The following is a 14,571-nucleotide window of genomic DNA, read 5'->3' as shown; positions in this document are numbered from 1 at the left end:
TCAGATCAGAAGCGCTGTTTTAACATGTGCACGAGGTTCCCCCCGCCACGCTCCCCGCCGCCCGGGACCCGCGGGCTCCAGCCGGTGCCGGTGCCGGAAAGGCGTGACCCGGCCCCGCCCTCAGCGCTGCGGGCCCGCCATGGCGGCGACGCGGGCCCGGGCCGTGCTGCAGCAGAGTTTCTCCGCCCGGCTGCAGGTGCGGCCCCCCGAGCGCGGCTCCGAGGCCCAGTGGGTGGAGGTAACGTGGGCCGCGGGCCGCCCCCCACCCTCGGCATCGCCCGTTCTCCCCCCGCGGAGCGGGGCCGCTCGGGGCGGGCGGCGGGAAAGCGCTCTGTGCCCTGCGCGCGTGCGCCGGCGGGGAGAGGGTGGGCATTTCGGCGTTTGAGGGGAACACCCTCTCCTCCTTTTCCCGGCTGAGCTGTACTTCCGGCGCTTTTGAACCTCGTCTCTCGTTTCCACTCCGGAGCCCTCTCCTCGCCCCCTGGTTATCACCAAAGGTTACGGTCGGTCACTTCGGCAAAGGGACAGGCAGCAGGAGGCCGAGGTCGGCGCATAGCGTTTTCGCTCGGCTGCTCTCTCTCCCTGTGCTCCACAGAGTCGTCCACAGGCAGTAGTTCCTTCAGGAGCATGACTGCTCCACGACCAAACACTTCCCTTCTAACTGTGTTGTTCCTTCTTTTCTTAAACACGCTTTCACAGAGACACTGCAGCCTTGGCTGGTGGGCTCAGCTGTCGGCTTTGTTTGTTGTGTGATAGTGTTAACTCGGAGAGGAAAGGCCAGGTAGGGCAATGGGACTATGGCAGCAGTAGTTCTGATGTTGTTTGGTTGGTTTTTTTCCAGAACACTAAGTAAAAATGAAAATTAGCGTGTAGACCACCACATAGGTTGAGGAAAACATTGTATTTTCCCCCTTTTCCTCCCACAGTCTTCTGCTGGGAGAGGTAGGTAGGTCTGCAGACTCTTTGGTCGATGTGCTGTGCATCCAGCCCAGGGCTCCTTACCAAAGCATGAAGGCTGCCCTTTGGAATGCACTGCCCTGCCGTAGCTGTCACTGCTTGTGAGTTATCGACACTAGACTAAGTCATTTCTGCCGTTATCAACTGTTTACCCCATGGGTTTTCTTGGTTTTATCTTTTGTCATTTTTAAAGACTATTACAACAGAAGAAGCTTAATGCACATGCATAAATTTTAAAAAGTAAAAATTCTAGCATGTTTAAAGGGTTTATGCATTCATTCAACACATTTGAAGAGAGTTCACTTTTTGCCTTTCACATTATCCTTAAAACATCTCTCTTGTTCAAAAGGGGCAGGTGGATCCAGCAGATCTAGTTTCAGCAGCATGGTCTGGGAAGCCAGAATGTTTTACTGGAAGGAAATAGATACCATCTCACAGATACTGTGTTTCACAGATGTAGTGTGTCTGTGTGTATTGCATTATTAGCCTCTCAGTATAAGGTTAATTATAATAAAATTTGCTTAGCCCAGCATACATTAACTATAGGAGAAATAACCTATTTCTAGCCTGCTAATCACAGAAGTAATTGTAGATCTAGTAAAGAAAAGAAAAAATGTAATTTTGCTGTCTTTCTTTTAAACTATCTTCAAAGGTACATGTTGTGGTTGAGAAATATTAATAACTTTGCTACAAGGAGGTTATGCGGTTTCTCTTTCTAATTTGTTTTTAATATACTAAGCAAAATCAGTAGGAAAGTAATAGATAGCACTAAAGGAATCTGAAAGAGATTTGGGTGGTCTCCAGCAGATATCTTTTCAGACATGAACCTTACTAATATTTGTCATGGTACTTAGGAATCTTTCACAGGTACCTGGGGCTTTTAAAGAGGAGTCTGTTTTAACAAGAACTAGTCACCATGCAGGAAAAAAAGCCTACGGGAAGTACGTATTTTCTCTAGTATGACTACTTTAGAGGTCACTGGAAGGAAATTTTGCTGCTGACATTTTGTAGTAGGGTAATTTTACTCCCTATATATGCATGTCAACGCAGAAACACAAAAATAAAAAATACAGACCTCATCAACTATTATTTACGTCAACCAGTGTGTTCCTGATGTTTTATGACCACTTAAAAGTAGGTCCTCACCTTGAGACATTTCTAGAATACTGTAAATGGCATATTATGTAGGTGGCTTTGAATAGCTTCTGAGCTGTAAGAGACTCCTGTAGGTACTTCAGGAACTTCAGAGCAGATGTTCTTTATCTGCAAAAAGGTTAGGAGTGTGCTTTATACATTAATCTCTGCCTTCATTGTGTTTTCATGAATGAGTTGCTTGGCCTGTTGAGGGTTACTGGGCATAGGATGTCTTGTTTATGGAGAATTTTGGTTATATACCCTCCATAAAAGGTTTATGTATACAGCAAAATACAAAGAAATAAAAGGAATTATTCTTCTAAAGGTAGAGGTGAAATAAGGTGAGATTTGGTGTATTTCATAACCGTGGAGAAAAGAAACGTGAAATGAATATTCAGCTAAAAAGTATAAGTGCCTACACTTTATGCAAGGAGAACTGTCCTTTCCTTATCTTATTTCCCTTGACTTGTTTTCTGGTTACTATGGCAAAAAGAGGTGCAAAGTACCAGGCACAGACTTGCTCTGTGACCTGTGGCAGATGATGTAATCTCTCTTTGCTGCACTGAATATAAAAATATGAAGAAATCTTCCCAGAGGGTAGTAAATCTGAACTTGAAATGGAAATGTCACAGAATAATTTATGTAAGTTAGTTTCACTGACTTCCTAAGAATTACAAAGTATCTCTGGTTTTGTTATCCATACCAATTTCCTGGGGAAAAAATAGGAAAAGGTAGACTTGAGATAATATATTGCAGAATATATTTCAGTTTTGCTAATGAAATCCTAAAAAATACAGATCATTGTATTTAGTAAGGAGGGTGAGGAAGGAGTCAGTTACTCATTTTTCCCTGCAAAAGAGCTAAAAAGCAGCATTTGGAGGCAGCGTTGCTAAGGCTGTCTGTATGGCTTTAGGGCTGGCTTCATGATGCAGGTTGCCTGATCTGGTGATTACTTAGGACAGTTGTATAATAAATGCCAGTGTTGCACAGTATCTTGCTTTGCTGGTTTATTTATGTAGGCATTTTACTGCTAACAGTAGATCCTGTCCAACTGCCTGCCTCTCACTGTGTAGGTTCCTTACAGTGGCTGTTTGCTCATCAGCATGTTGAATTTATGATCTTCTTATTTGTGTTATTTTGCTCTAATTTTTGTGCATTAAATACAGATCTGAGGGGTAGTCAACTAGACTTTGATAGGTTACAGAGGACCTGCAGCAATGGCGATGGTTTTGCTTTGATTCAAAAGGTTTACACACTACATTGACAATGAGCACAAGCCTTAGGACACCTGGAACACTGATGTAAGGTCAGATTGACATATGTTATTATTAAATGTGGTCTTGTAATTGCATTCAATTTTACATCTTCTATTCAATTAAGAAAGCTAAAGGACAAAGTAAGACTTAACAAGGAGTTGAAACATGGCTGCACGTATTGGACCATACTTTTCAGTCATAGTTGAAACCGTAAGTTTCAGCTTAAAAATAGTTGCATAGTTTTCAACTACATCATGGTTGTAGTGTCCTAGAAGACCATAAACATGCAGTATAAATAGAAGCATCCTCTATCAGCTTTAACTTGTCTCTGAATTAATTGTTTTCTCATTTAGCCTTCTGTCGGTCTAATTTTTTTCAATATGCATGTCCCATCTTGTGATAAATAGTTTCTTCAAAAACAGACATCAAATAAGGACAGAGGCTGGAAAAATTATGAATTATTTTACTTAATCTTTATCTGTCTGACCTTAGGACTTGCAAGGGTCACTTTACTTATTTTTTTGTGTCTTTAAATGAGCTGCTAGCAGAATATCGTTACTACTGTGAGACTGTGCAAAGAGACTGTCACAAGTCTCAGAATTAAAATTATTTTCTGTTATGTGTGCTGTATCATAGAGTCACTTATTTCTAATGCTGGGGTTAGACCAATAGCAAGACCAAATGCACCTGGCCTATTTTGATAAAATATTTTTATTAGTAACTCTTTGTGCATTGTTGTTACCTATTAATACCCTGACACCAGTCTGTTTCCGGAATGAATATTTACCTAAACATGTAAGGATATCTAATGTTTGGCAGTCTGCATTTCTCTCCTTTTTTGTACAGATGGTTTGAAATGTCATTTGAGGTTCTGGCCATCAAATTTCTTACAGTGTTTATGAAATATGGTAGTCATTTAGGAATCTGTATAATATTCTGCACTGGCCAAAAAGAGTTTTGAAAAGAGCCATTTAAAGCTTTTGAAAGTTCTCAGCATGTGACATTTTGGCTACAAAGAGCATTCTCTTTTTTCAGAAGTTAGTCACTAGAAAAACAGTTGAGAAGGCATAGCTTTTCTCAGCCTTGAGCATTTTGTATAATCTCTGCAATAACAAAGGGGCAAAATCTCATGTGTATAGCTAAGATTTCTTCACCAAAAACCTTTATCATTTAAAGAAACGGGGAAAAAAATAGAGGAAAAAAAATTTTAGAATAGTTTTTAGAAACTATTCACATTTTCCATCCTTCTGCTTTGATAACATTGATATTAATAACTCCTGCCTGTCCCAATCTATTTAACATCTCTTCAGTGGTATTTCACAAGTTGACATTTGTTTCCTCCAACAAAATTAAAAAGATACTTTTTCTTGGCAAAGCAGCAGGGAGGTTTCTTTATATACGGTCTGCCTGTGGATACTCTGGAGTTTTTCCCAAAGAAGTTAAGCCACTCAGGTATACTTGTGCATGAGACATAGTTGCTGCTGGCTGCAGAGCCTATCACTTTGTCTTAGTAAAGCATGCGTTGTTGCACTCCTCATGGACTAACCAAGTGAGCAGAAAAGCTACACAAAAGTTTTCTTGTGCTTTCTCCTCAGTATAGGCCTAATTCTTCCTTCAAATGCATATTTCTTACAGGTAGTCTCTTTGAATGCTAAAGAAGTGGCATATCCTTTAGTCTATACCAATCAGGTGAAAAGTTCCATTTTGCCAGTTAGATTTTACCCAAGCCGATAAATAGTATTTTGAACAACTTTATAATATTCTGAACAATTTCACAGCTGCTGGTCATCATATTTAAATGTTTAATTAACAGACTCTCTGGTTTTTTTCAGAATTAAATTGTACTAGATTACTTTCAATGTCAAAATTCAGTTCTTTGACAAGTCCTATGGTGTTTGTCATGTTTCATAACTGGAAATATAATTCACATTGAAAAATATTTTAGCTGTACATTTGATAGGAAAAAAGCTTAAATTGTTTCTTATGCTGGATTTAAGTATACTAATTTCATCTCGTCACCTCGTCTATGTTAATACTGTACACTCTACATTCCGACTAAATTTGGCTTCACATGGAGCTAATAAATTGTCTAATTGTACGTAGAAGCATTGTACAGATAATCAGTATATATCTTACAAGCTTCCACAGTGTGGTGTGTAAACTTAATGTCTGAAGCTATACAAAGTAATTAAAACTACTCTTTGAACCTTTGTCTGTTATGGGTTTTGTAATTTTTAATACCAGTTTTAATGATAAGCATGCATAGTAGATAATGAGAAACATTGACATCGTTTTCTGTAATCTTTTGTAGATCCAGAGAGGGCTTGTTATCTACATATGCTTCTTCAAAGATGCGGATGAGGATCTTGTCCCAAAAATTGGTATGATATAATCCATATAAATTATTGTATTGTTTGAAAAGGAAGAAAAGCAGTTGAGGCAGAGAAGGTAGTAACCATTTGGAAAGCCATGAGATGGCATCATTCTAAATCAATCACCTGGCTGAAAGAACAGTTTGGTCTGTCTTGTTTCTTTTGACAGTTGTCCATGCCTCTTTCTCTGTCTGTTCATGACCAACGTAGAAAACCAAATCCCCTGACAACATTCTAGCAAAGGAGAAAATGCTGCACCTGCTGTTTAACATATTACATGTGTTGGGCAACAGGTTCAGTCCAGGACAGAACTGAATTTCAAATAGTTCATGGCTTGAATTGTTAAGTATTTTATCACTGATCTCACTGTATGTGCAGGATATTTAAAATTATAGCCAGTAGAGGGAGTTGTGTGGATAATGAAACAGTGTCCTTCCCATCTCACTCCATTGGTACTTTATACATACACTGTTAGCATGTGCAGTTTTCTGGTTCAGAAGCAGTAACAGCAACGTCTGCAATTCTTGTCTTCTTCTCCACGTGCACTTTAACATTTATATTGAAGCAGAAAAGATGCTGTGGATAAGGTCAAATAGTAGTGATTTCTGTCTTCATCCAGTGCTGTTTTGGCTTGATTTTTTTTTTTTGGTGGGGTTTTTTTGTTGTTGTTGTTTTGTTCTGTTTTTTTTTTTTTTTTTTTTTACTTTTATGTCATTTCTTCTCCCTCCTTTCCTCCATCAGTAGCACTGGATCCCTTGGGAAATTCTGTGATGCCACATATTCCAGATTAAAGTGTCCCTTTTCTGTGGCGGGCTGATAGTAGTGATTTGGCTAAATGTTGTGTAACAATAGTCTATTTCAGGCTACTGGCTGGGACCAGCAGTGCACAAGTACAGGTGCTATTGAAAAAGCTGAGAGCAGCTCCTGGGGGGTTCTCTCTTGGTCTTGGAGGGCACAGTCCTTCTGTGATGCTAAATATTTAAATCTATGATATGAAAATTTATTTTGTGCTTGTGAGAGTTTCATGAGAATGTTACTTGAGAATAATTACATTTTCAGTCGTGTGGCAGCTAAAACAGGCCAGAAAAATAAAGATCTGTTTCCTATAAGGAGATTCATCTAGGACCATCCTCCTTGAGTGCCTTAGAGAATATTGTTTCCTAAATATATTTTGAATCTGTTTAAGTGTGTGGTTTTGGTTCCTGAATCACAACTCAGCTCTTTTTGCTTCTAACAACATTAAACATGTATGGTTCGGAGGCATGACTAGTATCCTCCCAGCTTTTATGGAGTTGGGGTAATGATTTGATTTCTTGTAGAAACATTAGAAAATCTAATGTTAGTAAATGCATTGATTTCATTTGCAAGTTTATACGTTCTGGCTTATAAGCCAAATTGCATCTGACCTTCCTGCCCATCTCCTGTCTCAAGTGACAAACTGGTAGCTGCATGTCTCGAAGTGGAGCACTGAAGGACACTTACTCTACTTGAACCAAACTATGGAGCTGTGCCTTCAGCTCACATCAGTGCTGGGTCCTGCTGCAAACTACTGCAAGCAGAACAAAAAGAGAGGGCAAAACCACTGAGAATGGTGCATCCCACAATGTGGAGTGTTGGGTAAATGCTGCCTATTTGAGTACCAAACAATCAAGGAAGGCTCACTAATTGCATCCTGGTTTCTTCTGGGGGTGTCCAACTAGAATCGACTTTAGATAACCAATCAATTCCCCCAAAAATAGAACTTTAGACATATGGTATTAATATCCTTCGCATTCTTCACAATACTCAGACATATTAGTTGGTTAAGTATTTATTGATTGTCCATGTTTCAGTTCAACAGTATAAACAGTTTCTTTTACTCAGTAGTTTGTCACACATCAAAATATTTGTTGGATCTTGTTTATGATGTCCTGTGTAATTCACTTCAGTTATACTAACTCTTATTTTATTTTTATTTGCAGTCAATACACTGTTGAATGTTAAATTAAGTGAAAATGAAAACGGCGAGTTTGTTTCTGTTCTTGATTTACCAGGCGACGTACTCATCATACCACAAGCTACCCTAGGTGGTAAACCAAAGGGAAGAAGGATGCAGTACCATGCAAACATTGAAAAAGAAAAAGGGTTGGAACTTTACTCTCAGTTTGTGACTTTGTGTGAAAAAGAACTGGCTACCAATGCCAAATGTGTGGAAGCCGGTGTTCTTGTCAAGCATGGGACATATGGAAACAGGCAGGTGTTAAAACTGGATACAAATGGACCTTACACTCATCTGATTGACTTTTGAAAAAAGAAAATTATATCCTGAATACAATACTGGTATCTTTTGTTTGGCTTTTTTTTCCTCCTAAGCATTAAAGTGCTTGATTGCCTTGGGAGATAGTTTGAAAAAGGCTTTCACTCATCTGTGCTGGTTTTGCCAGTCCCAGTGAATAGAAGGATTCCTGAGACTGCCTTGCTATAATGAGTATGTTTTTTGTTCATATGTATCTGAAGTGTGCTCAAAATAATTGTTAATATTGATCCAAAAATTCAAAATGTTTATCAACAAATATGGGATAATGCAATCATTTTTTACTAAAAAATAATGAAACTATTGCATGTATAGCTTGAAGAAGTGGTTTATAGATAAAGAATTCTTTAGATGTACTTATGTCAATTTTTGCCTTATGTTTTCTATCTATAAAATGAGAATGCTTTATAACTAACTAATATATTGGAAATAAATTCACTGAATTTTTAGCCTCTTAGAGAGTAGGTAATAAATAAGAAAGTCCATCCCCCTCAATCAGAGTGTGTAAGGGTGGGAGATGTAAGGTAGTACAGGACTGATCATGGGCTGTGCAGGGAAGAATAAGTGAGGCATATCTAGAAACCAGCAGTATCACTGAATTGCTTGCTTGAAATTTGCATTCTGAAATCTCTGATGTGTTTTGATAGGCTGCCTGCTATAGCTTGGTCTATGTCCTTGTTACTGTGGTCTTGCTGTCTACTCAATTCTTTCATAACAGAGCCTCAGGAAAAGAACAGAAACATTCAAATGAAAACAAAAATAAAGATGGTACAATGTATGCTGCCATCTCATTGTTCCCTCTGTCCCTATTGCTTCTTTCCAGCTTTTTGTCCATTGAAGCTTCTAGGCAGAGACTAGCTTTCCTTTTATAGACAGTATTGGTACATTTGGGGCCCCCTTCCCAGCTGACCCCCTATGCAGTTCTGTTATAAACATTATTAACAGATGGTGTTAAGAAGATATAATGGGAAATTCTGTCTTAAAAGGCAGTAAGAACAGAACAGCTATATTAAAATGTGGCAAATTCAAAACTGATTCAAATGTGTTCATCCTGTGAATCAAGTTTCTCTTTTTAATGCAGCATTATGGTTTAGAAGGGTTCAAAGTGAAATCAGACATTTATATGGTTTGTAGCAGTTATCCAAATTTGCCATTTGAATAAGAAATTATTCTGGAGGATATGTAAAGCCCTACAGTTAGTGAGGATGGCAGCTTGCACAATCCTAAATTGTAGGCCAGTAGTTACAAATACTCTGTCCTTATCTTTATTTTGTAAAAAACATTGAGTGTGTAATCTTCAGGCTCAAACTATGCCATGAGAATCCGTTTATTTTTTAACAGATATGAAGCTTATAGTTTTGATAAGAGAGTAATGAGATTTTTTTCAGGTTAGCATAATATATGGTTAATAATTATGAAATAAATAAGGATATTGAATTCCTGGCAACTGATATTCTCACAGTTGAAAACAACCATTTACACAAATGGCCTGGAAATACTAGCTATTAGGACCCAAATGACATATTTATTCATTAATAATTAACAGTTATGATAGACACAATATGAGTCATGTTCAAAGTTCCTACTAGAGACATTTAAATAATATTGTCCTGATGCAAATGACTAATACAAATTCATTATGATCTGTGTGCTTGAAAAAACATTTTAATTCCTCTTTCTGTTGGAGGTCACATCCTAAAAAGTGCTGAATAATCCCACTTTTCACAGACCTTACAGGAATTGTGGGTATTTGGTATATCTCAAGAATTGATCCTTTGAGGTATAATACAAAGTCTGCGGTTTTAAATTTATTTCCTGGTCTCCAGAAAGATCTTTGGCAGCCTGGCAATTCATTCTCTATATTTAAAGAACTCAGTGATTTCTAAGAGGGATAAGCTTGAAAATGTTTACTGAAAAACAGACTTCAAACCAAACACCATCTCACAGTGGTCTGTCATATAAATCACATAAAATCTAATATACATTTCAGTGGTTCTTAGGACCAGACGGAACTCTGAAATTTCTGCAAAAAGGTGGATATTTGTGTATTATCTGCCCATTTCTGATTTATTTGTATACCCATCTTGATACTGCCATCTTCTCCTCCAGGGATTGGCAGCTTGTTGAATGCTGTGCCCTTTGTACTGCTTTATTTATATCTACTATTGATTCACAATCCATTTACTGAAGGAAGCCATTTCTGAATAATATGCTGGACCATACTGATAAAAAAATTGATTAAAATTACGTTTTCAAAGCCAAATGCTTATTCCCTTCAACCATGAATATGTGCTTTAAACAGATGACCTGGCTCTGCTTTAAATAGTTTCTGTTCTATGACTAGACAAAAACTCATATAATTGTCCTGTTCTATACTTAGAGAATATCTATTAGAAGATGCTTAATATTCCCCACTTCCTTGAAATAACCTATAAAGTCAGGAGTCATCCTTATGCTATTATATCTCCAACTGCCACACAGGAATTGCAAAATCAGGGGTTTGCGACCTTGTTTGCAGCGTACACACCCAGTGTGTTGAAGCTGAGCGTGTGTGGACTATGAACTGGGCTCATAAACACTCTCTAATGAGTTTAGGTGCAACAGCCTCTTTTCTAGTCAGCAATATTACTGCTTCCTTCCCATGCCCTTTCTGTAAATTTTTACCTCTGCTGCTACATAGAGTATGCAACATATGAGTTTACAACATACAAATATTAATCCAGAACTGGAAGTTAATAAACAGAATTTAGCCCAGTAATACTTGCAACTGTATTGCTACTGCTAGTGACAGTCCCCAGGCACTGTCCCAAGTGTTACAAGAGTGCAGCATGGAGGCTTAGCACAGGAACTTTCCCCAGAGCTTCAGTTTTATTTGATTTGGCTGTAACAAATTTTTTTCTAAGGACAGGAGACTATGGCAAATTTGTTTTACTTTTATGTGTAACCACAGTTGTTACATAGATATTAATAATTAGTAGTTATTCTGTGTAGAATTATATATTTAGGACAAACCCAGTGTTACAGAGTACAGAAATACGGGCCTATTGAAACAGTAGCAACCTTGAGAAGTGAAGACACTGACTAGTGTAAAGCAGAGGCATGGCATAGTAAGAGATGGGGCACATGCTGGCACTGGAGACTCCCAAGGCTGTAAACAACTTGCCAATGGTCAGTTAAAGAAATAGAAACCTGGAGCTGGACAAAACTATTCTTAGGGATAAAAAAGAGAAGAAAGAATGAGTATATAATATAAACAAAAAGCAAAACACTTAAGATGAACGAAAAGAAAAATACATAGTTGCAAGCCAGTGAAGAAAAAACAAAGAGTAAAACTTTATTAGAAAATGTACAAAAGAGCCCCAAGCGAGAGCTATTTCCAAAAAAAAAAGGAGAGAAAGAAGAAGAAATCATAAACACCAGCATCGTACTCCTGCAGGCACAGGACTGCTGATGATCCACTGTGCTCCCTCTACTAGGTGGAAGCCACAAGGAAGTGAAAGGGCAAGCACAACACCAGGAAATGGGGTAAGGGTAGGTGCTAAATAGTGCTTGCATAACAATTTTTACTGTAGTATTATTGAGACTTTCTATACAATTTCTTTATTTCTATTTCATTTGTTTTTTCTGCAATGATTAGATTTGGACTGATAATAATTCTTTGATTAAATTGCTAAGGTTGCAATTAAAATAAATTTGGCGTGACTCTAAACATAGACTGGATTTCTTTTTGCCCATAACAAGATTTTGCACATAACAGTTTCTGCAGACAGTTGCTTCCCCATGTTGAAATGGCAGCCATTTGATGGGCTGCTGGATATTAGCCAGCCTTTGTGGTGCTTTTCAGCAGGTCTTTTAATGCATATGTGGTGTCTGATCTCATTTACCACAAAAGCTCCACGAAAGTTCTTCATTGTGACTCAATGCAACGACTGCTCTTTAGCTCCTCTTTGAGAGCAAAATTCCACATCTGCTTGGATTTAAAAGTATGATCTGCTCAACCTCAATCTCACCTCTGGTATAAAAACAGCTTCTTTGGAGAAGGAGGGAGGAATCTTTTAAGCTTCCATTATTTTTTGCTTTTAGTTTCTATTACTGTCTTCTATATGGATTCCTTCAAACACATTGGGGGTTTTTTTTTGAAGCTGGAGTAGCAGAATGCCACAGAGGGCTAGAATGGTCTCCACAAATGCACAGGCATTACCTGAGGTCTGCCACCAACCTCTGTTGTGACTGACTTCATTTCTTAACTTCTTTGCATCTTAATTCTCATCTAATAAATGGCTCTCTATTTTTGTTTTCAGTGTCTTGGTCCTTAAGACCATACATTGAACAAAGCAATGACCGTCACTCTGTTTAATGTTTTGCACAGCACAGTGGGACACGACTGGATTGTCTGGGAGATCCACCAGCTGCTTTATTCTAGACATCAGAGTCACAATTGCTGAACAAGAACAGAAAGCAGAGCTTCCTTAATCTTTTTCTTGGGAAAACAGCACCCAAAATTTGAGACACTCTCTCAAGAATTTGGTGAATTTGGTACTTCCTATTTATTCCTTCTTACTCTCTTGAAGCTCCTTGAAAGCAACTCACAGTTTGGGAATCCCCCCAAGATTCTGTTACCAGAAGTGCCGTGCAAATTCAGTTGAAAAATAAATGGTGTATGTGAACAAGAGAGAGAACCAACAGTTAGAATAGCCCAAATACCACCAATGTATTGCATATTTTCTATTTAAACCAATGCTGTCTTCTAGTTCAATTACTGCCAGTGTGTGGCTTTGGGCAAAGCAATTTTCTGCTCTACTTTTTCCATCTGTGATACAAAGAAAGAGTGAAAACGGGGGAAAAAGAGGTTTAAAACCACTGGGTTTTTCCCCTTTCACTAAAAGCAAAAAATCACCTCTGAATCTCTTTTTCCATCAGAAAACTTTCACCTATCTTCACCTTTGTTGGAGCTACAGGAAGTTGCCTTTCACTACCTCCTACTTTAGCCTCTGCCTCACAAATGTGACTTGAACTAATAATGTTCACAGAGCACTTTGAGTACCTCAGTGCACAGTGTGGTATTAGTACAAATAACACCTCATCGTATTTCTAAAGTAGGAGTGATCCAGACAGCATGGGAAAGCAAATAAATGGCATTCCTGTCTTACCGTTCTTGTTCATATGTATCTCATTACTCTGAATTTTAAATTGTTTTCCATTCACTTTAATTGTATTTACTGGTGTAAGTGCCACAATAGATGCCCTATTACATCAGTATGTGTTAAAAATGTGCAAGAAAGGAGCTTAATGCTATTTATATGTGCTCCATTAGAAAAGAGACTGGCAATGAAAGTTTTGGATTAACAGTGAATGTAAAAGGTTTTTGGGAGGCCTTAGTATTTAGCTGGCAATCCATCCCTAGATGTAACTTTCTTATTTCCTGCTTCCATGTTGGTAGTTGTATCTAACATTATCTAGGCCTGCATAATACTTTTATTTGTGTCTTAGGATTTAAAATAACAGCAGGACTGTGTAATTGCTTGGCAGGAATTCAGGCCTTGCATTTTGTGATAGCACAAAAAGGAACTGTGTTGGGAATAAGAAGAAGCCTAGCAGTATTGTAGCATAAAACTATACATTATTTTTGATATTCAATGTGTAAAAAAAAAGAAAGATTGGTACCTATAGCATTGCAAAAGCTAGGACAGGCCAAAATGTATTGGGTTCTACATGCCTCCAAAGAGTAAAACAAAATGGTTAATCTTATATTTAATCTAAAGAATTTGGTTTTGTTTGCTATGTAATTATTTGGTGATGTAACATTTGATTCAAATTAGGCCCCTAGTCCTGTGATTCTTACTCATGCGTGGACAGTCCCACTGATTCAAAGGCATACATTCTTTTTTCTTCCTCTAGAGTCACTGAGGATTATAAAGCTGAAAGAATGAAAATGTTTAGCTCAGAGACATATGTGGCTGTATAGATATTCTACTATGTCTGGAATTTTTATGGCAGAACTGACTCATGCTCTAAATCAGTCAACCCACTTTACCAAAATAGACTAATGAGAAGACGGATCAGTAGGTTTGTGCATTTCAATTATTTGCTAGTTGTTTATTTTATTAAGTAATTTGTTATTGAAGTACAGGTAGGACTAATGGGGAAAGGGAAAATTGAATTAATACATGGTGAATGCATCTAACTGTCCTATTGTTTTCTGGTTTAGAACAAATCACTATAAATTTGCACAACAATTTCTTTTTTTATTTCAGATTGAAAGGGAAAAAATAAAAAAATGGCATGCATAACTGCTAAAGTAGACACTAATTTGAATCAGTGCACGGTTAACAGTCTGTTGACCGATTTAGGGAAAAATAATAATAAAAATCAAGGTTAGCTATAAATCCAGTGAAGACAGACTCTTGCCCTTATGTAAGCACTGCTGGCACAAAGCAACCCTAAAGCTGATGTACCCAGAGATGGTAGGAGCATCCTGCATCAATATGCCTTGTTATTCCAGTTGATTCATATCAGTATAGCATTAACAAAGCATTACTTAGATCGGATATCATGTGTC

General features: G+C 38.0%; 1 protein-coding gene across 2 annotated transcripts; it reads left to right on the top strand.

Annotated features, from left to right (window-relative positions):
- The first annotated feature begins 137 nt into the window (after nucleotides 1–137).
- DTD2 (D-aminoacyl-tRNA deacylase 2) lies at nucleotides 138–11,654 on the top strand. Of its 2 annotated transcripts, none has more exons than XM_082283065.1 (3): nucleotides 138–238; nucleotides 5,659–5,728; nucleotides 7,681–11,654. In XM_082283065.1, exons 1-3 carry the CDS (start codon nucleotides 140–142, stop codon nucleotides 8,004–8,006), a joined length of 495 nt encoding a protein of 164 aa, XP_082139191.1. In that variant the 5' UTR covers nucleotides 138–139; the 3' UTR covers nucleotides 8,007–11,654. The 2 variants fall into 2 exon arrangements, with proteins under 2 accessions (XP_082139191.1, XP_082139192.1); XM_082283066.1 differs by having other exon boundaries at nucleotides 139–196.
- The last annotated feature ends 2,917 nt before the right edge of the window (nucleotides 11,655–14,571 follow it).

Source organism: Coloeus monedula (genome assembly GCF_965178545.1).
Source record: "Coloeus monedula genome assembly, chromosome: 6".
In the NCBI taxonomy this organism is placed as follows: domain Eukaryota; kingdom Metazoa; phylum Chordata; class Aves; order Passeriformes; family Corvidae; genus Coloeus; species Coloeus monedula.
This window is presented reverse-complemented; position numbering and strand designations above follow the sequence as displayed.